Genomic DNA, 27,957 nt, shown 5'->3' with positions numbered 1-27,957 from the left:
CAATATTTACATGCAAAGATTTGAAAATGACAACTTTTCGATTTCCAATAAGAATGTACTCTTAAATTAGGCACTTTGCTGAAAATGCTGAAATGTGAGTAGAAATCCGACCCAAATCAAAGTGCAGGTGATTAGTGTATGTTAGCGTCGGAGTTACATAACAATGAGACGTTTGTCAGAGTGGAACAGTAGATAACTGTTCAACATGTTCCCAGTTTTCAACTGGTTTTCTTGTTTTAAACCAATAAAAAAAAGGATCTAAAACGTAACCCCTTTTTTAAACTGAGGGCAATTATTATTGAGATGACCGTCGTCCCACAACTTTTAGATCTGTGTAACATTAGCTTTGTTTTCTACAAAACATATGTGAGTTCTTAAGTGTGTCAAGAGACATGCCAGTGCAAGTAATCTGATTTGAAAGTTTGCATGTTGAATGTTCTTTCACCCAGCTGTATTATCTGTTCGGTCAAATAAAACGCCTTTCATTTGACCGAACAGATAATACAGCTGGGTGAAAGAACATTATTTGAAAAGAATTTCTAATAGAAAACAACTTCTAAATGCCTTGCCTCCAGAGTGAGCTCATTCTTCTCATCATCTGCAAAGGGTAAAGAATGGCTCACTACATCATTCAGGTACTGATCGACAAACTCCTTGGTGGGCGAAAAATTCCTCTTCATCTCCACTCTGCCTGCATCTCTGAACTCATAATCATACCTGCAGAATGATCAACATGTTCAAGACACACTAGGCACAGACAAATGGAACTGTTGAATACAAACTGATCATTTAACAAATGGCAGGCAGCATGAGTGTGTAAGCATCGACTAAATCTCTCATGTGTTGTCTCCAATTCCAATTTAAAATAAGCCAATTTATTTCTTTCATCGAGTCTTCACTCATTCAAAAGCACTTACTCCTTGACCGTGATTTTGCTGGGGATCTCGGTCCAAAGCCGTGCGTAACGAACCGGAATTACAGCCTCTTGCGGGTCACGGTCGACATGCATGTGCAGCATGAGACGGCAAAAAGAGGCACGCAGGTTATAAGGCAGAGCATCGTCGCACATGCAGCGCAGGATCAGATCCACCGGCAGCTGGCTGGAGATCTGGTTAATGGCTAGGTACTGCCGGTCCAGACACATCTTAGCAAAAAGGTTCAGCTGACACCTGGAATGAAGAATGTCAGAAAGAAAAGAAAGAAAATGAACGCATAACATAGCTAGTTTAAAGGATTTCTGCACGCTACAAAGCGAATCACAATTGCAACTGAAATCGGTCGCAATCAGTCTTCTTACAATAATCCCCTAAATTTTGCCTTTTATGGAAAATAAAATATTGCATGTACAGAAGATTTCTGGACTGGAAAACGGTTAAAAAGTCTAAATGTAATAAATATTGCCACACGGGAAGTGCCATGGATTTTAACATACAGTATGTTGTGTGCAACTGTAACATGTTACTGGAATAAACAATGCCACAGAGTTGAGCAAAGAGGGAACGCAGACCTGTAGTAAGTCATGCTGTCAATGTCTTCTTTGTGGTTGTTCCTGGCATCTTCCGACATGGTGCGGATTGATTTGCCATGCGGCTCTTTATTCTGGTCGATCCAATACAGCCACACCTCGTCCTCCTCACCTTCATCATTCAAGACGACTGAATCCAGAGAGCTGTCAGTCGGTTGAATCACTCTGATACAAAACAAAAATCATAAAAATCAGTATCATATCCGGGCACTGATATTCACACAGGTTTAAATAAAGGAAGAACCTTACTTAGTCTGGATGAGGATATCTGCATTAGTTGGATTCAGCATAAACTTGCAGATAAGCTCTTGTGTAACAGGGATGGCCGTTTTGTTGGACACACACAGGTCTGAAAGGTAATCCAGAAACCTGAGAAAAAAGGCACAAGACTTTCATCAGAATGGCTTATAGTGAACCTACATGATATAAACAGAACAAAAAAAATTATGATTATACAATACGGACTAAAAGCATGATCACAGATTCTTTTAACTTTGCATTTTGGTAACAATTCCTCCTCACACATTCTCACTTATCTCTTATTTTTATGAACATAACTTTCTTTTGATTTTTTCAGGCATACATAATTTAGATTTTGATAAATTGATAAAAAAAAAAAAAAAAAAGTGTTCTTTGGTTGATGACAAAAAATAAACCATTTGGCAGCAACACACAACAATGCATTTGGTTGAAACCAAACACTGCTCATACTCCCAAGAACAGTGAAGCACGGTGGTGGTGGCATCATATACTTTTGTTGTTGCAAACTTGCATTGTGACCATTTACACGTTTTATCGAAATCTATAAGCAATGTAAACTGTGTACCCTTTGTCAGGAATAAATTGCCTTTACAGTTCATGTTTGTCCATGTTCAATAAAATCCAACAAAGCTTTTCAAAATGTCCTTGGGTAATCAGACCTGGGCTCACGGTTCTTGCGTAGCAGCTTGACAAAGGTCTCAATCTCACGCGCTGTAATGTGCTTTTCCAGCAGCTTGCGGTTATTGTGAAGCAAGGCTGTGATTGTGTCCTCTGCCAGGATCTCGTAGCCGATCTGAGACTGCATTATGGAGAACTTCTTGGCAATGTACTCCTATTAGGAGAAGAACAAAGGATGAGGACTTTTAAAATCACTGGCTGAGGTTCCATCTGTGTCAATTAAAGCATTTAGATTATTTTTAAGTGCCTTTTATTGTATGTGAGGCAAACTGCAACAAGAAAACTCTGAGACGGGAAAGTACTGCTCTGATTAGGAACGAAGCATATTTCCAGGCAGGAAAAATCTTTATAGGCCGATAATCCAATAGTCACTGCATGACAATATTGTAAAAAATATATGGTAAACCAGAGTGCTATATCTATTTCTTATACAAAATTATTAATTTAAAATAAAAAACACATGGAAACCTTTAAAAAAAAAAAAAAATTACATTTAAAAACATACAAATTAACCCAGACTGTAATCATGAATGCTCAGGGTGGGTTTGTCCTCTTGCCTGGTTCTTGCGATAGTCCTGTTGTGAGTGTCGTAATATCCTGTAGCAGAGCTGCAGCATGTACTTGAAGGGGGCATTGCGCTGATCACCCAGATCCTCCAGTTTCAGCATGGGCCCGTCCTCACTTTCAGCAAATGTCGCTCTCAGAATGCCAAAGATCTAACAAAACAAAGACACGCAGCTGAACTGAAATTCATCATGGAAATCAACATTAGTTTGGTTATTAAACAGAGTTTGGGCATCGCATGTTGCTATAAGGTCTACATTAATAAATTTAAGAATAACAGAATAATGGTGTAAATATGGATGTGTACCTGTGCCAAAATGTTCTGTTCTCTCATGAGCTTCTGTCTTTCTCTGTTGGGATTGGAGATGACCACCGACAGCACATCCTGCCCATTATTTGGCAACTCGCATACAAAGAAGATCAAATCCTCCAGCAGCTTTGTCACAAACCTAAATAACATAAAACTATTTATGCAACACTGAAATCAAACAGATAAAATCAAAAATGTGTTCTTTGTTTGGAAGATGCTATGTCTCATTCAACTTCAACCTCAAAAATGAGATCAGCCTCTGTCAAGTGGAATGAAAATCACACTAAACTAGCTGAGTGGAACAGGGATGATCTTCCAATGTCAAAAAATGAAGGAAATGATGTTCCATCAAAGCAATTGAAAATAGGTCTTACAAAATGTGCAGTTGGCTTTGAATTATTGTAAAAACATATGGCCTTTTTATAATAATCTTTTATTTTCCTAAAACTATTTTTCCACCATGCAAGTATGCTAGAGTTCCCTTAAGGCAGTGACTTGTATATACAACCTAGTACATATACATAATGCATACCTGCGATCATTTTGAGCAATTTGGCACTTTTCTAGCTTGCGCACAAATGATTCCAGAACCTTGTTGGCATCATTAGCAAAGTCCAGATCTCTCACCTCGGACAGAGGTACAGAGATAATAGCAAATGCCTCCTTATCCTCCTTGATGGGACACGTTCCAATCTGCAAGAGCAGTCCAAATACAAAAAAGTTTTCATGAGCTACAGGCACATGCTAAAATACATGTGATGTATGTGGTAACCGGGATTTAATTTATATAAGTTTATGTTTAAAATAGTACTTTAAATATTGTGGCATTAAAGCGAACACTTTTTTATATTTTGGTTTTTTTGGTTGCACACCTTGAGCATAACAGGCCTCTCCTCCTCAGAATCAATGGAGATGTTAGTGCTGGTCACCCAAGTGTTGGTGCACAAATTCCTCAGTCTGACGTAGGAGTTTCTGTAACACAGCACTTTTTTTTTAAAGCAGGTTCATTGAGTCCAAAATACCTGATTCAGTCATCACAAGCTGGCCACAGGAACAAAACAGCTTATGCCATAGCTGCTGCTATGAGAATCTATAATGATATACTCTTGTGTGTGCATTAGCAAGTCAAACCTGGGGACCAGGCAATCTGCTCGCTGCAGTGTGGTGGCGTCCAGCTCGAAAAGAGACGCAATGTCATTGCCATGCGGAACAGACACTAGGGTGTAAGATATCTTTTCCAGATGCCGCTTCTTCTTAGAGAACACGGAGTCTGTCTCAGCCTGGGGGAAGAGCACAGACATGGTTTGTAGAGATGCCTTGAGGTCACCAAATACTGAACACACATATTCATAATAGTGCAGGCTTATGCAGGCTAAGCATTAAGACGTATAATGAAATTCAAGCATGCTAGAAAACAAGCTTAGCAAAAGAAACAGCTACAGGAACTGAACGGTCACAAAAGCTGTGAGAACTATGAGAAACAGTTCCACACAAAACAATGTCCTTAACACAATCATATCTGTGTAATTTCAATTGTGCTAATACAATATGTGCACATATATACACCCGGTTTAGTCACTGTACATTTCCACCTCATAGCTAGTTTCCTTCATACTGTACAGCACTGCTAGCGCAAGCTATAACTTAGACAATTAGCTTATGCTATAGCATCATAATATTAGTTAGCTTGCTAGAAAACCTAGCTACTACTTTTAAAAATATGCAATATTATAGCCTAATCTTAACTAACTTCTGATCTAAACCTGCCTGAAGGTTTTAATTACATAATCATCAGCCTTATGTAAGTGAACTTGCTAGCAATATGGGTTATTAACAATATACAAAGTTATTAAATATCATTTAAAACAAAGTTTTTAAATATCATTAAATATAATTAGTAATCATTAACAAATAAATACACTTTTTTTGTGGGTTTTTATAGCGATAAGTGCTGCCAGAATGCAAATGTAAATTTTGTCTCACTGATAACATTTACAAATAGTACATTTTAAACATGGGCAGTGTCCTTCATAAAATGACAAGGTGTGCATTGTTCAGCTAACCTTATTTTTAACATTATTTTTAAAAACTACCATTCCACACAATTAAAACAAATCATTTGTTCGCATTGACGTGTAAATCCATTTAACATCTTGTTATATGAGAATGTTATAATTTTTTTTTATTAATTTTTCTGGGTACCACAATATTCACTGTTACCACATTCATCTTTAGGAAATATTTGAAAGTTTCTACAGAACTCACTTGTTCAATAGTAAGTTGCGTCGTCCGAATTTTCTGAAGATCGTGAAAAGAAGAAAAGTAAGTTCTCTCTTTTTTTTTTTTTTTAATATTTGCAATCAATTTGCATTCTTTCATTGTTATTGACTGATGAAAGTACAATTGATAATACAAATATGCTACTTCATGTTTAAATACATTATGCAATTTTTTAAATAATAATTTAAGTAAATCAATGGAATCTCTGTGGAAAGTCTTCATCCCATTAGCACGGACGCTAGTAGTTAACACCATATGCTAACTATATACTATTACTAACAGACTATATCATATTCTGATAATGAACACATTTTTTAATAGTTTCATACATGCTTGTTTGATTTAATATTGAAAACTGATCTGAAAAAAGCTTAACTGTACACAAATTACAAAAGCAAAACAGCACCACAAATATCGAATAACATATATATAACTTCTACCTTACAAAAATGTTATACAGTAATATGCACACCATTATAATCTAGATTTGTTCTTAGTCCACATGAGCAATGCTTTCATTCCTCAGCCTCTCTGTGTGCATCCGTTTTTCTCTGGTTCGTATACAGACCGCGGTAGATACCACGTCTCCCACAGGGCATCCCAGACTCAGACGTTATGTAAGCGGCCCCCTCCATGCACAGGAATGAGTCAAGCGAGGAAGTGAGTGTTTCTGCATGCAGGTGTGAGTGTGCATCTGGATTCAAACGAAATGAATACCAGTGTAGCTGAAAATGTACAAAAGAGGAAAGACGACCGTAGAAAATTTTCCGAGAGTGTTGGAAACAAGCTGTGTGTGTGTGTTCTACAGCGTGATTAAGATTGAGAGATAGAAAGAAGAAGAAAAAGAAAGCACTGATGGTGTGAGACTGTGCAGAGGAAGTGCTGAGGTGCAGAGCTGTAAAAACTGCAAGCAGGACCCACACACTGAAATTAAACCCCCCTTCTAAAGCAAAGCTACACGACATACACTTCAAACATCATGCCTGATAAAGTCATCTAGTTGTGCCAGAAAGGAAACAAACAACTAAACTTGGAAAAACTGATGCATGACCTCCACCTCAGTATGATTTACCTCTGATTTTGTATCTACATTCTCATCTCGATAATCAGGATTCACCTAAAGCAAACAAACACATTTACAAATTAAAAAAAGATGCTATTGATATGACAGGAGTGACGATTGCATTGGGAACACTGCCATCTGCAGCATATGACCCGAAAGCACAATTTTCAAATTTGACATTTTATAAACAAGACTCATAATATACCACATAATACCACAGAAGAGGCCAAATATTGAGGAAAAAATTACATTTAACAGCTCTCCAAATTATTTGCAGGCTAAAATTGTGAGCAGAGTAACTACACAAATAAATCACAGGTTGGAGACTGTACATTGAGCTGTTGCGGTAGTGTGCGTACAACAATGCACAGTCATAAGTAAAGCCATACATAAATAAAGTGGCAATACGTGTGGGCACGAATGTGCAGTAATGTTGAACATAAAGTATAGTCCTGCAATATGCAAAAACATTGAGCAAGAACATTAAATAAACTGCTGTTCCTAAGACAGGCTACTGACTGAAGATGAATGGGTGATTAATGAGTAAATAAAACAACAAATTAACATTTAGATGTGTACCTCTGCAGCCAGGTATTTGCCTGTTGCCAAGTGTTTAAAGCGAAAAAGGCTGTTCCATTGGCCAGCTCCTCCTCTACAGGGATCATAATGTACCACCTAATTAAAACATATCAAAAACAAAGATCCATTAAAAAAAAAAAAAAAAGAACAGAATAGAGAACAAACACAAAAATATATAATGCTTTTGAATAGAGCTTAGCTTTTACCTCCACTTCCCAGAGTGCCTTGGAACTTGTGGCGGAGGTGGCTGACTGGCGCAGGGTGGTCCTCAGGAAGACGTACTGCTGTCGCTTGTAGTCATCACAGGTTAGAAACTTCTCCTGTTCTGCGTGGAACAACCTCACAACATCTCCCTTAAATGAAATGTCAAGAAAGTGCTTGTTATTTACTGTCTTTCAAGAGGGGAAAAAAAAAACGTAAAAAAAAGTAAGAAGGAAAGCTCACCCCTTTTAAAACATCATCTCTGTAATCACTAAACTTCATGAAGAGTGTGACCTTCCAACTGGTATTACAGTTTACAGCATTCACCTGGCCCACACATACAAAAACACACACACACACACACACACACACACACACACACACACACACACACACAATTTGTTTAACACGAATTCCACAGAAACAGGAGCCACTGACGTCTCAGGTCCGGTTTTACTCAAAGCTTGTGTGCAAAAAGATGCAGTTAAAACTCCGTAATTTCCACAAAAACGCAGGCAATTTGATTTATTTATTCGTCAGGAGGTTCAGATGCTTGTGCATTTCAAAATAAACAAAACATATCCGTTTCGCATTTTGCCTTGGTAACTCTAGCTCTAGACTCGTTTGTGGTGGTATTTATGCAAACAGACTCAATTGGGCTTGGAACGTGATTACGCCATCCGAAAGTCAGTTTAAAAAATTGACACACCTTGTTTTAGTTTAGTTTTTTTTTTTTTTTTTGCATGAAAACATTTACTACTACATTTACTACCGAACTCAAAACCACAAAAGAAAATAGAATTGCTGTTGTACCAAAAGACTGATATTGAGTAACTGATACTGGTTGATTGATTAATTTTCTGTAAGAGTAGCTCAGGTATTGTAGCTGCAAAAGAAATCACTTTTGTACATTAATACAGTACAGTATTGTTTTTAAAACAACTGATATGGTGTTATTTTCAGGGAACAGGGTGCTAATACTTATACAGCGTGTAGTTACTTTGCAACGATTTACGTCCTGACACAGGATATTCTTCAGGTCAGTGGGCTTTTTGCATTGTGGTTTCTCAGTAACACAGCAAGATAACGAAGTGAGAGATACTGCTATAAGAACTGCTGATAGCTAATATAATGCAAGTGATAACAGGAACTTACCTTGCATGACATGAAATGTAAGTATAAACCAACATAATGTTACACAGCATGCTCTTTTTTTTTATAGGAACTGGAGAGAAAAACGTGGTATGAGGGGGGAAAAGAAAAAAAAAAAAAAAAAAAAAAAAAAAGCATTTATGTTATGGGAAATTATCAGCCTCAGAGTAAAAAGAGCAGCTCCATTTTTCTGGCAGGCTGAACCACATGACCTCATGGTTGATTATGTTTCCACGGCGTGAATAAACAGACATAAGTGTGCCAAGCTTCTCCCGAGTTATAACCTTGCCACCGACCATGTGCAAAAATCATATTTCAACATTTCCCATTTTTCCATATGTGACCTAATATATACAATCGTACTTTTAAAAAATTATTTACTAAACACCCACTGTATATAAATTAATCAGACTGCAAAAATTAGCGCTTTTTATTTTAGGTATTAATGAGTCAGGACTTTTTAGTTCTACTCCTGTGTATGGCTAAATATCTCACCTCGTTGCAGCCTAGGTTATCCAGTAGCTCTATGTTGCTGGCATGAAGAGGCTGACCAGCGTTCACAGGCATCAGCACCACTTTGTCCCCCACCACCACCTTACCATAGACAAGCACAGATGCAAAAACATTTCAGTTCATTAACGATAAAACTGTAGAAGTGCCGTTTCTAAATACTAGTAAATAATAGTGTGAAGATTATATCATATGGTGAGACATGCAGAATTTAGGAACTGTGGGAGTGTGATTTGCATCATGAACAGAAAACAGGTTCAGTTTAGAATAGAAAAAGAAAAGAAAAAAAGAAAAAAAAGGAAAAAAAAAAAGAAAAACAGTTGTTCTTAGACTCCTTTTCTTAACTTGGTAAAATCTGTTTGTATCTTCTCACAAAGTGGCATTGCAAGTCAGGCAGGCATGCTCGTACATGTGGGCCCACGTCAAAACGCAAAAAAGTCTTAATCCAGACAAAGAATGGGTTCATACATGAATCCAGCACAATTCAAATTGTGCAAGAAAATATTGATATTACAAATACAAATTAGCATACTAGTGGTCAAACATTCTGTGTTCAAAGCCACATGTATGCCCTTTATGTAATCATAAACACTATCCTGTTATCCACAATAGGCTTATAGTGAATATCCATTCAACATGTATAGTAGGAAATTCATGTTTAATTTTTCCAGCATATGGTGTCACTTTAAAGAGATGCTCTCTTTAGAGTCTTTCAAGGTTTCTTTCTCATGTCATCTTGTGGAATTTTTTTTCCATTTTTGCCTCTGTAAAGCTACTTAGTGACAGCCAATTGCTAAAACCGCTATAAAAATAAAAGTTGTGAATTCATAATTTTTGCCAGTTATAATTAAATTAGAAATCATGCACAGCTTTTTTTAAAAATTAGATCTGGAAATTGAAAGCTGGGGAAAGTCAAACATTCATTTTTTCCTCCCATTTGTTTTGCATTTTTGTTTTAGATTCATGTCTCGTTACAAGATGCAGCTGTGCAGGCTGTACTTTTGCACTCAACTCTGCACGCACACTAAAAACAACAATCTTTTTAGGCAAACAATTCAGCTACACTAAACAGATGAACAGTCTGGCCTCGGCCATGACCGGACATGTCCTTGAGGTGAGCAGTGAAGTAACATCTTACATGCAGGGTGGCATGCTGCACACTACTCTTGTGTAGTCCACTATACACACAAACATCACATCATGCGCTACAATCTTTGTATATACCTTCAGACTGGTCGATGAGATGACAAGAGGAAAGAGCAGAAAAGTAACAAGAACTCAATTAATTGTAAGATTAATAGGCTGAAATGTAGACATACATGCTGTTACATTTTTCAGATAAATACATATTCCTATTAGACATAGGCAATACGTCAAAAACAATAGGGATTTGCTAATAAAGTGTCAGCAAAACAAGGCCACAATATTTCAAAGCTCTATAACAAATAGTCTTTATACAAACACAAAAAGATATGGTGCAGATCTCCTGCAAAATCAACAAAAATAATCGTATCCTAGATCTTACTGTGAGCAATACTTATTACCAGTGTTGGGCAGTAACGCGTTACCGGTAACATGTTACTTTTGACAGTAACTAATACTGGAACGCGTTACTTTTAAAAATAAAGTAACTCGTTACCGTTACCGTATGGTGCGTTACCCGTTACTTTTTTAAATGAATGAATTTGGGCTGAAGTGTAGCCTACAGTCTAACCTGTTTACAGCAGCATCGCATTGTAGGATTGGTGGATGAACCACTGTAAACACAAAGACGACGCACTGTGGGCGTGTCTCTGTTTATTCAGGTCTGTGCGGCAGTAATGGCGAGTCGAGGCGAGAGCAAAACGAGTTTCTCAAAGTGGAAATATGCTTAATATTTCACTTTAGTTAAGTATAAAGTCAAAAACTTTTTAGTCAAATGTAAGCTGTCTTTCTGGTTCGAAGCTCGTATCTACTGCGATAAACAGCAACTCCTGAAACTCCATGCCTCTACAAAGCTAGAAGCTAGAAGCTAACCCGGTGTTCTGTTCTACATTGTTAATAGTTTTCATACTTCAGCTGTGAAAGAAACATTTTTAAGAGCTCAACACAACAGAGCTTTTATGATGCAGAAGCCACTTTAGTTTTTGATTGTGAATATATTATTCAGCTTGTTTTGTTATTTATTTCAGAAATCCTTGTGATATATTCAGTTTGTGCTGCTGGTGTGACTTTAATAAAATAGTGTTTAAAAATTACTGTGTGTTTAAGTCAGTTTTGTGTTTGTACAGACCATAACGCATAAAAGGACATTAATGGGAACATTAAAGAACGTTCTTTAAAAAAGTAACTAAAAAGTTACTTTTAACAGTAACGCATTACATTTTGGTGTAAGTAATCAACAATGAATGAAGTAACGAGTAACTGTAACTAGTTACTATTTTTTAGTAACGAGCACAACACTGCTTATTAGAGCAGAAATTAGACTGTGTACATTTCTGTATGGAATGACTGCAACCAGTGATGGACAGTAATGAAGTAAATGTAATTCGTTACTATACTTAAGTAGCTTTTTCATGTATTTGTACTTTACTAAAGTATTTCCATTTAGGAAGACTTTTAACTTTAACTTCACTACAATTCAAAGTCAAATATCTTATTTTTTTTACTTAACAACATTTTGTGAAATCAGTCATTCCTTTTTATTTTTCTGGTCAAACACACAGCAAGCCACCAATCAGGGTAGAGATCACACTCTGTTTCGAAATTGTTTTGATTGATGCTTGGTGGTATCTATTTATCACCACCATACAGTTCAGCATCAGTTTAACAGCAAGCAGAACATTTTGCGAGGAATAAATGATGGAAAAAACTTATGACTCATGATCATTTTAATAGAAATAATTCAGTGCTTGACTAATTAATATTCTATTAATAGCTTGGTGTGCTAATAGTAACAGTGTCTTCACATAAACTGAGTTGATTAAGCCAAGAGTCTTGTGAAAAATGATAATAGAAACATTATAGCCATAATAAACCAAAGTACTTTGGATACTTAAGTACATATGAAGGCAAATTTTTTGTACTTTTAATCAAGTGAACATTTAAAGGGAGCACTTTTACTGGAGTAATATTTTACCGAGTGTATGTCTACTTTAACTTAACATGTTTTTTTGTACCTCATCCATTATTGACCCTAAAACACTGATGAAGTTTTAGTTGTGTAAAATGCAGATTATTTTTCAATCAAAAAAGATCAAGCAAGACACGAGCAATAAACTGAAGGTTTTGCTTGTCAGTCTGTAAAATTTCTGTCACTGATGGTAAAAACTATCTTGTCTATATATTGCATTTTATGTTTTTCCTCCCCGGACAAATTTTCTATTTGCATAAAAGTGTTAAGTAAAAGAAGGGAAATACTGTCTCACATTAATCATTCAAAAATTCAATTAAGGAAATACTGATGATGATTATTATTTTGTAAGATAATTCAATCATGAGCTATTTTATTGTAATTTTATTGCCCAGTTACATTCACATATATACATACATATGCACCTCATTCAACTTAATAGATGTTTTTATGGATGCTGTTAAACACAATAAGTATAAGAATGTGTGTGTGTGTGAGAGAGAGAGAGAGAGAGAGAGAGAGAGAGAGAGAGAGAGAGAGAGAGAGAGAGAGAGAGAGAGCGAGAGAGAGAGAGAGAGCGAGAGCGCAGATAGAGTGAGTGCGTTAGTCCCTACATTGTCGCCTTCACTGCGGAGCTTCCAGAAGGGTTGGATGTAAAACCAGGAGCCCTCATTCCCAGAAGGATCCAGGGACACACGCATGGCATTCTTCTCCAGCAGAGCAGGCAGACGCTTATTCACCGTTAGGTACTTATTGCTTTTAATATGCAGCAGCTAAAAAATGTACAAGCAAATTGTTTCATGACCTATTTAATAAGTCAGTAAATAAAAAGGTCATCATTTATATATGTACTTTTTAAACCCTGATAAAATATATAATCACAAAATATATGAAAAAAAAAATATGCATCATAAAATATGATAAATATATAAATCAATCATAAAATATGAGATATATATATTCTGAAAAAACAATGTTCCTAAAACCAGGCAGCTTTTTTCTCTTGACATTAAAACATTATTCAAACCATTAACGTGTCTGTTTGTCTGTCTTTAATGAGACTCTTAAAAAAAAAAAAAAAAAAAAAAAACCCTTGGTCAACAGAGCACAAACAGAACGTTCAAGCATGGTCAGCTGGACCCCAACACTAGCTGATAAAAAGAGAGCTGGGCTGCACCTGTATGACTTGGCTGTATTTGACCACCTCGCCAAGCAGCTTCTTGTTTTCCGTCTCATTCTGTTTCTGTTCCAGTTCTGCAGCATGCTGGGTAATGTAGGAGAAAATCAAGTTAGCTTTTTAATCAGAAGGAAGCAGGGCTGCAGATGGTTTCTAGTTCCCAGTCCAAATTATTTTTGAAACCACAGCAAAACAGAAGTTAAATAAAATAAATTTCATTTTTAGTTTCCAACGTCTGGTATTAGCCAGATGTGTGGGAAAATTGCCAGCCATAACCTAGCTTGTTCTGCTGCCCTGATTTCAGAACTGTGACCCAAATAGCAGCATTAAAGAAAATGCCTCAACAGTACAGACAAAATTAGCATACTGACATGCTATCTAATAGTCATACTCACTAATATGCAGTTACAGCCCAAACCAGATACCTGACAGTCCTGAAGTATTAAAGAAGTGTAAAGAGAATAGACACGCTACTGTACACACCTTTGGACAACCATGATAATAGTACAAACAGCTTATTTTTATAGTAGTTTCTTTTTTTGTTCTTTATAGTGATCTCACAGCATTATGCTGGCAATAAATGGCAATCTATAAGTAATGCGGTCTGGGAAATCAGAATACAGTTCAAATTATTATTCTAGTAAGTTAATAGCAAGCTAGATGGCTAATGACAGCTAACACCAGGGCTGCAACAACTAATCGATGAAATCGCTAATAATAGATAATCAAATTCGTTGTCAACGAATGCCATTATCGATTAGTTGGGCTGCTCCAGTTAAGGGTTAGTGTGACAGCAAGATAGCATGACAGCCACTTGCAAATATGGCAGAGAGTACAGGGTCAATCATCAAAGTCATAAGAACATTTTATATTAAACACAAGGCAATGGGAGCATTTTATAATAAACGCAACAAAGAAAACTGTACCTGGAAGTGGTATTGAACTACCACAGTAAAGCACAAGCACGTGAAAAGAAAACACACTGGTGTCACGGCGAAACATCAGCACGGTAAGCAAAACCTGTATAATCCTCATCATGTGAAAATGGTGTAGTTTAATGAAGTGCTAATGTGTAAACTGTTTGTTAACTTCAGGACAGTCACTGGATCTGTTCTGTTGTGACTCGCAAGCATCAGGATGCACAATCAGCTCACTCGTGACATAGTGATGGGTTCAATTAAAACGGTACGAACAAACACAATCTAAAAGCAGCAAATAACAGCAGCAGTAAACGACAAAAAATTTTGTCAGCGGTTTGGTTTTCAGAGAATGATGATGCTTTTGTACACCAATGATTTTTTTTTTTTTTTTTTTTTTTTAAATCAAGCCTGTTAGTGTGCTGCGTCTCTCCATTCCATTGTTTGTTTATAGAATTTGTCTACTACAACAATTAACTTGTGTTTTTAAATGTGATTTGATGCTGCTTTACTACGTTCAAATGCTTGTTTTTAATATATGTATTTTAAATTTATGCATATACAGTGGTACCTTGACCTACGAGCAGTGTTGGGCAAAGTTACTTTTAAAAGTAATGCATTACAATATTGAGTTACTCCCCAAAAAAGTAACGAATTACGTTACTTAGTTACTTTGTATGAAAAGTAATGCGTTATATTACTTTTGCGTTACTTGTATCGCTTTCAGGCTTTACAGGTGTAACAGGTGTAATATAGAAATTGCTATTAATAAGTAAATATTTAAGTTATATTAGGGCAAAAGACATGTCTTAAACATTTAAAATGCTTAATAACTTCTTAGAGAACAATAAGATGATCGACTAACTTTTGGAACACTTTCCAGTCGCACTTCTGTACTTCTGCCTTCGCCATGAGAAATGTAACTATCGTTCGTGTATATAAGGTCAAGGGTGTGGGCTGCAACCAGGTAATGTGGAGGGAGAACATACCTTTCCCTATCATCTAGTAAAACTTCGTGCAATTCCGTAAATATGACCTCGTCCTCATCTACACCATTCCCTGCTACATCATCAGCTTGAAACATTCTGAATGTTTTTAAAAGTTCGCGCAGTTATCCTCCCACAAAGAGCAAATGAGCTGTTAATTTGCTCTCTATCTCCACTGCGATGGCATCGTACATGTGTCTCCCACGGAAAACTTTTATTCTGAGCAGTCCATAGATCTGCAGTGGTGGAAACGTATTCCAAGTCGGCAAAAGTTTTCTTTAGTTCTGTCTCCATTTCCATATATGCCGGTCACTCGGTCGATTTTTTGCTTTGTTATGCGAGCAAAAATTGAGGTACGAGCTCGAGACGGTGCTGCTAGATGGCGAAGCGAAGCCAAAAAGCGAAGATTGTGACGAAAAATTAAGATAAGCAAAGAAGAAAAAGTAATAAATTTAAAGTTTAGGGCTACGTAGTGTACAGTAGTGATAGAGGGAGTAGCAAAAAAACTAGTTTTCCTCCGCCTCTGCTTATCGCCTCCGCCCCCACCCCCTCCGCCACCCTCCGCCAGCGTCTTCGTTAGCTCAAGTCGTCTCATCTCCAAGGTAAATACACTGTATAAACCTTATTATATCTTTACATTCTCTTTCTATTATGTTTTTATAAAAGATTTGTTATTTAGAAATGTATTTTACTAATTTAATAACATGAAATAAAAACGGGGTGTCATTTTGAGGGTTGGAACGGATTAATGCCATTTTAAGTATTTTCAATGGGAAAATGGATTTGATGTGCGAGCAAATTGAGATATGAGCTCGACCACGGAACTAATTAAACTCGTAGGTCAAGGTACCACTGTATATAATTTAATTATTATACAAAATTCAATTAATTATAAATTCTTCATGTAGACTTCTACATTGATCTTCACAAATTAACAAAATATCATTTTTTTTTTTAAAAACAAAAATTGTCAAAACAATATATTATATTTTATACTAAGTTTTTTTTTTTTTTTTTTTTTTTAGCATGGTTGTCAACCTTCCAATCAGCAAAATACAATTGTTGACTTCACAAATTGCTTCATCTTGCATACTCAAATGCTGGGTTTTCTTTACACAAAAGAAACAACCCAGCATGAGTGAATTTGTTCGCCCAAATGATCGATTATCAAAATAATCATTATCTGCAGCCCTAGCTAGCACACAAGGCCTCATTAAAGGAGTGCTTTCCAAGGTATCAATTAAAATCTACATTTTGCTGCATTAACCTACATAAACTAGCAGAGTCTCTCAACCGCTATATATAATTCGAGACAGATTACTAACACTATCAAAGTCAGTGGTTACATTTTTAAAGCATATAAAGCACCTGCAATTTTTTAAAGAGATCCTCCTCTGGATTGGTTCCTTGCTTTCCATGCTTGGCTTTCCAGAACTGCTTTTGTGCAGAGTACCGGTTCATCGGACAAACCTTAAACAGGCAATCTGTAGAACACAGAGGAAGAACAACCTGAAAGCTATCGCCATCCAATAAAAATAGAAAAACTGCTTTGTTACATGAGCCACGGAAACAAGACAATATAATCTATCATCAGCACATTAATCTGCCACTAATGCAATCACTTTAGACTCAAATTACAATCAAGAGTTATAGCGTAGTTTCCCTACTACAATATGAGCCTAATAGGCAGTTAAACTTCTTGAAAACCAGTGAGTCACTCTGCCTCATATGGGTGTGTAAACTTAACTTTAGAGTAGTACCATAAAATCAACACTCTGTATTTCATGTGAAGGACATTATCAGATTGGACTCAGCAAGTGGTTGTGTGATTTTCTACTGCAGGTTTAAAGACAAAGCCTGCATGACTTACCTCTGAATTTCTTCGGTGGATTTGCAAGATCTCCAGCCTCGGGCTGTACCACACACCGGTCATCCACCAACCTGTTGAAGAAAACAATGTTACAATAAAGCGATACATTTTTTATTTCAGATTTCAGTTTAATTTATTTTATGATTTACACGCAAATTGGATAGAGTGAGTTCTTGTGGCTAAATAGATAAATGCTTTGCTTAAGAGCCTCATTTGGCTATATGGTTTATAACTCTTCATAGATGGGTCCTAAATACAAAATCAGAGATACTCCAGCATTTTCTGTCTAATCTGTATTCCCAGCAACACACAGTAACACATTTAACACTGATGAGACAAAATACGATGCACTATATTGCCAAAAGTATTGGGTCACCTGGTCATAAGTATGGTATGTGATTTTTGAGCATTATATTCCACATGTAGTACCAATTTGCTTGTATAATTCCCTCCACTCTTCTAGAAATCTGTTCCACTAGATTTTGGAGTGTGCTTATGGATATTTGTGTTCATCAGCCACAAGGGTACTACAAAAGCCAAGTACTGATGTAGGGTGAGGAGGCCTGGGGTGCAGTCAGCAGTCCAATTCTGCTGGAACGGGTGTGGGTTTCCAAGTTCAAGTGAATGCAAAATTCTATTATAGCGCATCTAAAGACCTCCAATACAATTACAAGTTGCCTGCAGCAACGTGGTAACAGTTTGGAAAAGAACCACATATAGTAGGAAAAGTACTTTTAAACTATACTTTCAACACACATACATACACATATATACACACACACACACACACACACACACACACACACACACACACCTTTTGCAGATATGAACAAACCTGTCCTCAAAGTGAAATTTGTTTGGAGTCGAAAAAATTCAAAACACAGGAGGGCCGCCGCTAGCTAGTGTTGAGACCGTAGACCGCAAAGAAGTATATAGTTAAATCTTTAAGTGACTTTTTTAAAATTCATTTTTATAATTTTTGTATTAATCAACATAAAATATATACATTATTTTGATTTGTTTTAGTATATTTTATTGTTTGATAGTATGTATAGCTTTTACACCATTAAGAGATATGAGCAGTCAATAACAAACAAAGTAACAACATAAAAAACTAATTCATGGTACGAACAGTCGTTTGGGTGGGGAGCATCTGTGTATATATACTCAGATTTAAATCACAAATACCTTGGACTGAAGAACACTTCCAGCCGTGACGCATTGCTAATTAAGCCTAGCCATAATGTTTCAGTCTGCGTGGAGACACATTTGACTAAGAATCGAAATGCATTTGGTTAAAATCTTATTAGGCTACAATCCAGATACAAGACATGTAAAATGGCTGAAGTGAAATGAGCCACAGATGGACGAAGCATTTAAACTCACAAGATTCGAGCTTGAGATCTTCTAGCAATAAGATTATCTGTTTTCTGTTGTTCCATGTGCTGATTTCCTGCTCTTCCACAGTAGAGAAAAGCATGTCGGTGACAGTGACACCATGCAGACTTCTACTACACTGAATTTCTATCTAATTTTACCAGTAACCAGTGAAGCAGAAAGCAGAAAAAAAGATGTGTGATCTGATCCCCATATGTTTTATAAGTATTAACACTGCAAATCTGTTATTCAAGTAGGAAGGGTCACCAAATGAAACAGAGCAGGAGAATCAAAGCTAATACAGCATGAAGCCTTCCCAAGAACAGCTCATAATTCAGAGTCAACAAAAATTGTAACTTTTTTAAAATAAGAACAAAAAGGGTATTCTTTTCTACCCGAACATAAACTGAAAATTTCCACAAGACATTTCTCACACAATCGAGTAACAGGCATTCCAGACTCTTTAAGGGTTGTTTGTGCCCTGCTATTGCCAGCGGAGCACATACATAAATATGGCAAAAAATATTAAGCGCCTGTACATGCATCAAACGAACAAGTCAAGGACAACTTGGTGATTGTCATGGAATTATGGTCTAATCTCTCTCTGTACACAGGCATTGCTAACTGAAACCACACAATTCACTCAACACACTCATATGCTAAAGGAAATCAGTCATTTCTGCATTGCCTTGATAAAGCAAAGTGGGCCAACACTGACCATGACTTTCCTAATAGTCACGGCTCTGTCCTCTCAAAGGTAGTTAAACCTCAAATGTCTCAAAGCATAAGGAAGTCTAAGAAATCCCCCTGGATGGGGCAAGAGAATATATTAATATTTTACCAATCATTTATTTTACTATCATAAAGCATTCTTTCGTGCAATCACTTAAATATGCTTAAAAACTGATGAATTTATGATTTAATTGTATTCCATCAATAATCCCTCAGAAACCAATCTGCAGGGCCTAAAAATGGCAATTATTGGGCTAGTATAAGAAATTAGTTAGCTAGTTACATTCATTAATATCTCTTAGTATGATGTGAAACCTACTAGTCAAGCAACAAATAATAAACAGCCAGGAAACAGAAGGTTTTTCCTGAGGCTCACTGCAAAATAAACCCACAAGTAAAAAACGGCAGCAATCATTGATATCAACTAAAGTTTCACATGGAACTTTTTTTATTTTTTGTATGTTTTTTGTCCCTCCCATCTTCATTTTTGTTTGTATCTGCTTTGATATTTTCTAATGAATTTATTAAGTTATATTTCCTAAAACAAACAATTTTGCCCCTGGCCAGTCAGTTACTTAAAATAAATGACAGTTGAGCAGTTCTGTCCCTTCAAGAGCCCAATGCACATCTCTGGTCTCAAACAGATGCCCTGTGAATCTTTCTGACTATCTTTTCAAAGAAAATTGACATTATTTAAAGCATGAACTCCTCAATAAAAAATCACTATTAAATAGATTAAGTGTAGTATGCAAAGCTGTGCAAGCAAAGAACTTCTGAGCGTGTAGGATGTGAAAGCAAGGCGAATCTTTCCACCTCCTACACTCAAAGTAATCTGCTTGCACAGCCGATGAAGGACTTCGGTCCAAAACATCCTGCTTCTCATGAAACTATACTATACTGTACTACAATTAATTTGACTATAGCCATTATAGACACTGCATATATAACACCCCCCCACATTAACATAAACCTGTGATTTTATTACATCTGGCAGTACTTAACAAGACACACTGTTATAGAAAACAATCAACCCTTTCTAGCAAACCAGTTATGAGAATTCTGTATAATAGAAAATAATAATACAGAGCCCAATTATGGAGAAAACACTGATAAAACAGCAAAGTAATTTAAATATTAACATGTACATGGAGAGAGCATGAAGATGTGAGGAAATTATGTCAAATAGTAACTTTGTGCTCTGAGTCACAGAGGGCATACAGTCCATGGGTTTAACTGAAATAATCACAAATTAATTATCATCAAGTACATGGTAAACTTGGTTTGCTGTTCATGCTTTAACTGATACACACACAGCCAGCCACATACACTACGGAGTACTGAGACATTTCCAGGTATATATTTGGTTCTTCCCAAAACTGTTACTACAAGGTTGGAGCCACACAAAGGTATAGGACATCGTTCATTGGGACACAGTAGCATTAAATATTTATTTTACTTTAATTAGGAAATACAAACATGTTGCATGACAATGCCCCTGTGCACACAGTGAGCTATGTAAAGATATGCTTTACATAGTTTGAAGTTAAAGATCTTGCTACTCCTGCTACAGTGTTACCTCAAACCTACTAAAGTCCTTTGGGATGAATTGGAATGCTGACTGCACCCCAGACCTCCACACCAGACCTCCACACCTCACATCAGTACCTGACTTAAAAATGCTATCGTTACTGAAAGAGCACAAATCTCCATAAGCACACTCCAAAATCTAGTGGAACATCTTTCCAGAAGAGTAGAGGTTAATATAATAGCAAATGGAACAACAGATATGAATCTTATGGTCAGGTATATCTATATAGTGGTTTTTTTCCCCTTATAGTTTTGCCTATTTTGTGTATATCTAAATGCAGGGTTTTTATATTTATTTTAGAAAATTTAAGTTTGTTAAAATAAAAAAAAAGTTACATTTTTTTTTTTTTTTTTTAACAAACTTAAAAATGTAAATAAATCATTAGTACCCCAAAACCATGAAAAACTGAGAAAAATAAAAATACTTTACAGCCAAAAAAAAAAAAAATAGATCAGTTATTTAAAGCCTTTTATACACAACAGAGACCAACAAACTCTCAATGATTACCATCAGGTTTCATGTGCTTAAAGGGGAAACAGACACTGATAATGAAATTTAAAAAAGGCTGCTCATACAATAATTAGTTACAAATACAATGTGATGATTTATTCTAGGTTTGATTAAACATTAGAGATTTGTATTTATTTTTTGTATTTTTAAAAACCTGTTAAAATTGTATCGATGTTATGAAGCATAAATGCATTAAAATCCAAATCTTTCCAAATGTGAAAATGGGCACATTTTTTATACAAGTATAATAATCCATAAAGTGCTGATAACATATAATCCAGAAACTATTGCTTGTTGCCGTCTTTAATAGAAATTTCACTTTACGGTTATCTGTTGCTGTCATCGTTTGCCCACTGAACAGTGTGTGACACTTTTTGATATCCGAACAGGAAGAGACCACAAGGAGAGGAAGACAGACATCGAGACGAAAACGTCTTCTATGAAAGGAAGTAGTGGTTGATCAGACATAACCTAAAATTAGCACTGAAAATGTGTAGGTCTATAATTAATCACACTAGCATTCATAAAATGTCATTTTCAAAGTAGAAAGGAAAAATATAGGACTATAAATTCCTCTGTAACACTTTCCACACTGTCTGACTGGCCAGTTTACTACTCATTCATTTTACTCAGTTGGCAACTTCGTTTGTAGCATTTTGTTTCTCTTGAAAAGTCCAATGTACATTTTAATAGGTGTGGATTGGTAGCACTGCCATAAGACAACAACAAATACGTTTCAGATCACCAGAAAATTAGTTTACGGTCATCAGCCCTGTAAAAATAAATAAATAAATGACCAATGGGAGATGTATTGAGACACATTTCACTGTTCGCTATCAGCAATCCCCAACTAAACAACCCTATATTGTAATTCTGTGAACTGAAGCGTAAAGATGGTAATCAGAACTGAGTGCTGGCTAGGAAAACAGGCATAGTTCTTACAGCCATGCTGCATACACTATATGGACAAAAGTTTTCGGACACCTGCCCATTGGTTTATATGTAATTTCGAAAATCCCATGTAACAACTACTACCCATTTGCTGTTATAATAACCTCCACTCTTCTGAAAAGATGTTCCACTACATTTTAAAATTGTGCTTGTTGAGATTTGTGTAAAGTCAGGTACTGATGTAGGGAGTTTTTCCTTGCCATTGACTTGCTCATTAGGGACAAACTTACAATTATAAGGAACAAGCTCATACATCATTTTATTACCACTTAATCTGTGTTAAGTTGCTTTGAGACAATGTCCATTATTTAAAGAGTAATAGAAATGTAAATGTATTGAATTGAATGGAGGGTGAGGAGGACTGGGGTAAATTTGGCTATGCAATTCATCGCAAAGACGTTCAGTATGATTGAGGTCAGAGCTCCATAACAGACCACTCAAGATGTTTCACTCCAAAACATGTAAGCCTTATGTTCATAGAGCCCACTTTGTACACTGGGATATTGTTATGCTGGAATAGATTTAGGGTTCCTAGTGAAGGGAAAAATCTTATGCTCCTATAGAATTGCTTGTTTCACAGTTTGGGGAAAAAAAAAAAAAAAAAAAAACACATATGGAGAAAAAAGGAGAAAAAAATACTTTTGTCCATGGAGTGTAGGTTCACTAAATGATTAACTTCTTAGAGGAAAAGATACACGTCTAACTTAAGCAGTGCTGATATATGTCAGGCTGAACCTAAAGAGATATGACCAACCAGAATAGGTTAATCATGAACTGAGCACAGTCAGCATGCTGATAATGAACACACTCACTACACTTCTACAAGGTGTTAGAGAAAGTTGACACTTTGTCAAGGTGAGAGTGGCAAAATGTGCCTAAAGGAAAACCAAATGATTATTAATACAACCACAAGATAAAGAATTATTTGGTGAAACTGATTTTAAAATACCCTGTTATCAAAAGTTGGACATCCCTTTATCCTGTTTAGGGTAAACACTCTGCTTAAGCTTTGCATGCAATTGCAATGCTAACACAATTCAAATATTTTTTAAATCGATCACACAGTCAACCATAACACCTTTTTGAATGCAAGTTTTTGCCTGTTCCAGTGTAAATCGTTCTACGACTGTACAAGTTCTTCAATAACGCCGACATCAATCCGCTATCAGCGGAAGTACTGCCTATCAATTCAGATATCTAGTGTTTGCTGTGGCAGTTGTCATAATTCAGGCACTGTCCAGCCTCCAACCAGTGGTGGACAGCAACTAAGTAAATGTGAAGTACAGTAATTAATAAGTAGCTTTTACTGTACTTAAGTAAAGTACAGATACCTAATTAGTGTACTTAAATATTAAGTATTTCCATTTGGGGAGACTTTAACTTCACTACATTTCAAAGTCAAACATCTTACTTTTTACTCAAATAAATTTTCAAAATCAGTAGTTCCTTTGTATTTATGAGTGGATAAAAACTTGTCAAGTTCGGAGCAAGCCACCAATCAGGGTAGAGCGCACTTCTTTTATTCTTTACTTTAAGGCGTACACCCCAGCCTTTCTCTAATCCAGCTTCCCCACAAAATAGACCAGGCTACACACAATACAATCCGGACTCATTTATTCATGATGTAGTTTACTATGTTAATCTCAACATGCTGTTGTAAGTCTATGTTTACATGCACAATACATATAATCCAAATATATGCACATACAAGGCACAATATCCAGTGTCAACATTTCTGAATCGTGTCCGGTAGTTAATGTTAGTTTAGCATGTTAGCAAAGTCTAAGACCTGACAGTCTTAACAAAACATCCTTCCAGCATTTATTTATTTTTTTTACTATAATCTGTCCTGAATCCTGATGCAGATGATCCCACATGGTTAGAGTAAAAAGCCCAGGTCACACTCTTTCTTCAGGGGATAATCTCACCTGTATACAAATCCTGCTACTATAATCCTACAGACTTTACTGATACACATCACTGTCTGAGCTTATAGTATACATCTGTAGAAGAGCAGCAATTTATAAACCCTGCTATCTGGTGTCACACAGAAGAGGATAAATTCCCTTTCATGTCTGGTTCCACTTAAAGTGCAGTTGTGTCATTTTTGAGACACTGCATGTTTTCTTTGTTTATATGCCACAAACTGTGTTAAAAGGCAAAAACAAACAAGAACTGTTCAGTGAATGAGTTAATCAAAGGTCAAAATTGGACTGTTCTGTCCACAGATGTGTGGCTGCAACAATAAAAAAAATATATATGAAAGAAAAACAAGAGAGATGATGTAACAAGATTGCCCACACCCACAGTCAAACATGAAACAGTTTATTCAGGAAGAAAGGAATCCTGAACGAACATGCAATTCTTTTTGGACTAGAACCAATTTCACCATAAAAACAAGATAATGACCTGCATCAAATCCAAACTCGGTTGTTTAGAAAGCAGCTGGCTGGAGTGTTATCTATAATGAAATGGCCAGCCCAGTCACTGCACCTACATCCTAATCAATCGCTATGGGGGAAATCATATCCAGCCACCAAATAACACCCTGAATATTTGGAAAAACAAACTATTTGAATGCCAAAAGTGTGTAAAGGTGTTCAAGCTAAAGGAGGATTTTGTGAATGAAAAAGTTTAACATCTGTCCATTTATTTATTTGGTCAAAGTAAATAATCATAACATTAAAATTACTTCGTTTGTAAAAATATAATACAAAATGAACATATACTGTATGTGTCTCTTAAAAAATGATAAAAGACTTAGGTGGTTCCAAACACAGGGAGTGCTTTGTTGCCACTGTTTGGTTAGCAGGAATGTTGATTAACATCTGTGTTTTGGTAAACCTGTGACAATGTTTACTGGTAAATTCCTATGCAAATACATTTACATTTATTGGCCCAGGACATGGTTTGGTAACAGTTCGCCATGTATTAGACTCAGATGGGAGGTGTGAATTGAAGCAGACTTATACAAGGTGCCCTTAGAAGTCTCAAGACACAGGGCAAATAAATTCAGATAGGCTTTAAGAATGCCGTTGACAAAAGAACGTATTGAAATAATGTTTGGATCAGGAAAAATATGATACGCACATCACACGACACTGTTGTTCGACCAAAAAAGTGGAGAACATCCACTAAAAGCCCAAACGACTTGGTAAACTCGGAGGCACCCTGTATATTAGAATTGCCTCCATTTTTCTGCTAGTTTAAGGAAGCTGATCTGTTCAGTCTCCTAAAGCAAGTGTGAGATTATTTTGACATGCAGTTTGCACTCTGTGAAAGTAAGATCTCTGGTGCATAAGAAAAAAACCAACTCAACAAATGTCTAAACACTAAACACGTCCTGGCTAACTGACTGTGTTTGGGGTACAAAAGGAACTGGGGAAATATCGTTGATTTTCCTTGAATGCATTCTCTTGGAATTCAAAGCACAACCCTGAACTTGAGCAGTATCATGGGCACAGGTTGTAGGTTCACGTTACTGAAAGCCACAGTCGGTGCAACTGCTGCATTCATGCTGCAACCTGCAAAAGTGTAGCGCGTGCTATCTGAAGTGTGAGTCATAACCTAATAAAAAAAGGGGGCAACCTTTAGACAGGATCTAAACTTTTTAGGTCTTAAACGTGGACCAAAAACAGCAAACCCGAATGCATAATTGTGGGTCAATTCAGGTTACAGGTTTGCATTTGTTTTCGAGTAAAAATACATAGAAAAAAAAAAAGTTTGCATTGAGAGACTTCAGGTCGAGTTCACAATACGGTTTTTTTGGAAGCTGAAGACTGTGAATTCATTTGATGGCCACACTGTAAACAAATAAGCAGTTTTGCCTTCCTGTTTTGCGATTTGCATGCTCAGTGTTTGAAGTGTTTCTGTTCGCTTTACTGACTCAAGTTCAGGCCCCGCAATCACTTCCTTATTGCGGAGAAATGCAGCATGTCGGCTTCTAAAGCGAAATCGCACACATTCTCCAACAATCAAAGACGCGAGAACTTACCCCAAAGTGCTGATGAATCCATTGACAGTCCCCTCCGCGTACAGAGACACGATATCTCCGATATGGAGAAAACTCGACCTCTGTTCTGACATGTTGCGACTCTAAAAACCGGAGGAACACCGCAGGAGGAGGCCGATTTAGAGCTCGAGCTTCCGAGCACTCCTGTCTGTCTGGATCACAATCCGGGTGTGCAAACGCCAACTTGTGCTGCCTGACAGCAAAACATGCTGACACCCTCGCAAGTATTGTTTAAAAAATGTTTTTTTACATAAGACAAATAATAACAATAAAACTAACTGTATTGCACACTATGTGATGGGCCGCTTCTTGCTTCTTCTGACGTTATTCTTGAGGTCTGAATCTCCTTCCTGTGATACACACAAGGCGGATTTTTTCTCTCTCTGGGGGAGGAGACGCGCTTTTCAGGGTTTAGAACAGAACACAGCCGAATGGAGGACGCACTGATGCGCTCTGGCTGTGGGATAGACTTATATCATGTATCTTCTTAGAAGAGCTCAAACTCCTCCAAAGCACTCCTTTAACTGTAAAAAATAAAATGGTCGTCCACAAAATAGCAACAAAAAAACTTTTCTGGTCACAAGGTATTGATCTTAAAATGACTAAGAATGAAACCTGAGATCGGAAGTTCATGAGTTCACTTCCCAACACCTTCAAACTGCCACTGCTTGGCCCCTTGAGCCTGTAAGTTGATCTTGATAAAAGTGTCTGCAAAAAATGCTGGAAATGTACAACTGTGGCACAGAAAGTCTGAGGAGTGTATGTGTTAAATTCTTGCTTTTGTCCAGTGATCAAATTTTGTAATCCCATCCATCATCCCACATCATTTATTAAAATTATATTAATGGACGTCATTTTAAAGCATTGCACAATAGGTAACTTTTTTACAGTTTTCATTGGGTACTGAGTCAGTATCCATCCATCTAGTGTAACTTTAAAAAAAAAAGGCTTGTGCCAAAAGTGACTGTTGGGAGTATTTGTGTAGAGGGCTAGTGATATTATTTTCGTGTTTGTGACTTTATAATAATTCTTTTGTCTCTTGCATTTTTAAAATTCATCTACATGGCATGTATTTATCCATCTAGGACATGTCCTACTAGGAAGATCCTAGAAAATATGACCACGTCACCCCTGTTTTAATCAGTCTTGCCGGAGTCCCCAACTGCACAGTGTTCTTAACTTTTATACAACAAAAAAGGATACCTAAAAATCCATATTTCTCTCTTCCTGTCACCCCTCTCTCTCTCTCTCTCTCTCTCTCTCTCTCTCTCTCTCTCTCTTTCTCTATCTCTCTATCTCTCTTTCTCTCTCTCTCTCTCTCTCTCTCTCTCTCTCTCTCTCTCACACTCACTCTCTCTTGGTTTAGTAAAACATACTCCTGAGGTACCAGTGACCAGTCCTCCTGCCCTCTCCTCTTCTCGGAGCTGCCTGCTTCGTCCTGGACCTCCTCTGGATGGTGTTATCTTCGATTGGAGGCCACACTGTGCTGCTGGTGATGGATTCACATTAACGATCTGGGGATCCATGTAACACAGGAACTTTGAGGATGGATTGGATTTGATCACCATCAGTGCACACCTCAACATCCTTTAGCTGCAATAA

The 27,957-nt window shown here is 36.7% G+C and overlaps 1 protein-coding gene across 2 annotated transcripts in view; it reads right to left on the bottom strand.

Moving 5' to 3' along the window:
- The window catches only part of itpr2 (inositol 1,4,5-trisphosphate receptor, type 2), a 91,105-nt gene extending 64,378 nt beyond the window's left edge, over positions 1 to 26,727 (bottom strand). The window contains exons 1-21 of one of the 2 annotated variants that reach the window (XM_046865316.1): positions 26,338 to 26,727; positions 17,186 to 17,256; positions 16,684 to 16,799; positions 13,413 to 13,499; positions 12,850 to 13,008; positions 9,109 to 9,207; positions 7,705 to 7,788; positions 7,467 to 7,613; positions 7,261 to 7,356; positions 6,691 to 6,735; positions 5,604 to 5,636; positions 4,470 to 4,618; positions 4,211 to 4,310; positions 3,871 to 4,031; positions 3,336 to 3,477; positions 3,022 to 3,180; positions 2,446 to 2,618; positions 1,775 to 1,894; positions 1,508 to 1,690; positions 918 to 1,169; positions 570 to 717 (exon numbers count right to left, since the gene is read on the bottom strand). In XM_046865316.1, the coding sequence (XP_046721272.1) occupies positions 570 to 717; positions 918 to 1,169; positions 1,508 to 1,690; positions 1,775 to 1,894; positions 2,446 to 2,618; positions 3,022 to 3,180; positions 3,336 to 3,477; positions 3,871 to 4,031; positions 4,211 to 4,310; positions 4,470 to 4,618; positions 5,604 to 5,636; positions 6,691 to 6,735; positions 7,261 to 7,356; positions 7,467 to 7,613; positions 7,705 to 7,788; positions 9,109 to 9,207; positions 12,850 to 13,008; positions 13,413 to 13,499; positions 16,684 to 16,799; positions 17,186 to 17,256; positions 26,338 to 26,429 (2,616 nt within the window). In that variant the 5' untranslated portion in view covers positions 26,430 to 26,727. The remainder of the gene's footprint in view (positions 1 to 569; positions 718 to 917; positions 1,170 to 1,507; positions 1,691 to 1,774; positions 1,895 to 2,445; positions 2,619 to 3,021; positions 3,181 to 3,335; positions 3,478 to 3,870; positions 4,032 to 4,210; positions 4,311 to 4,469; positions 4,619 to 5,603; positions 5,637 to 6,690; positions 6,736 to 7,260; positions 7,357 to 7,466; positions 7,614 to 7,704; positions 7,789 to 9,108; positions 9,208 to 12,849; positions 13,009 to 13,412; positions 13,500 to 16,683; positions 16,800 to 17,185; positions 17,257 to 26,337) is intronic. The other variant, XM_046865317.1, reaches the window with a different exon arrangement.
- Between the last annotated feature and the right edge of the window lie 1,230 nt (positions 26,728 to 27,957).

The sequence above is a fragment of the Silurus meridionalis genome, chromosome 13 (assembly GCF_014805685.1).
Source record: "Silurus meridionalis isolate SWU-2019-XX chromosome 13, ASM1480568v1, whole genome shotgun sequence".
NCBI lineage: Eukaryota > Metazoa > Chordata > Actinopteri > Siluriformes > Siluridae > Silurus > Silurus meridionalis.
The sequence above is the reverse complement of the archived record's forward strand: the minus strand, read 5'-3'. Positions and strand labels throughout refer to the sequence as shown.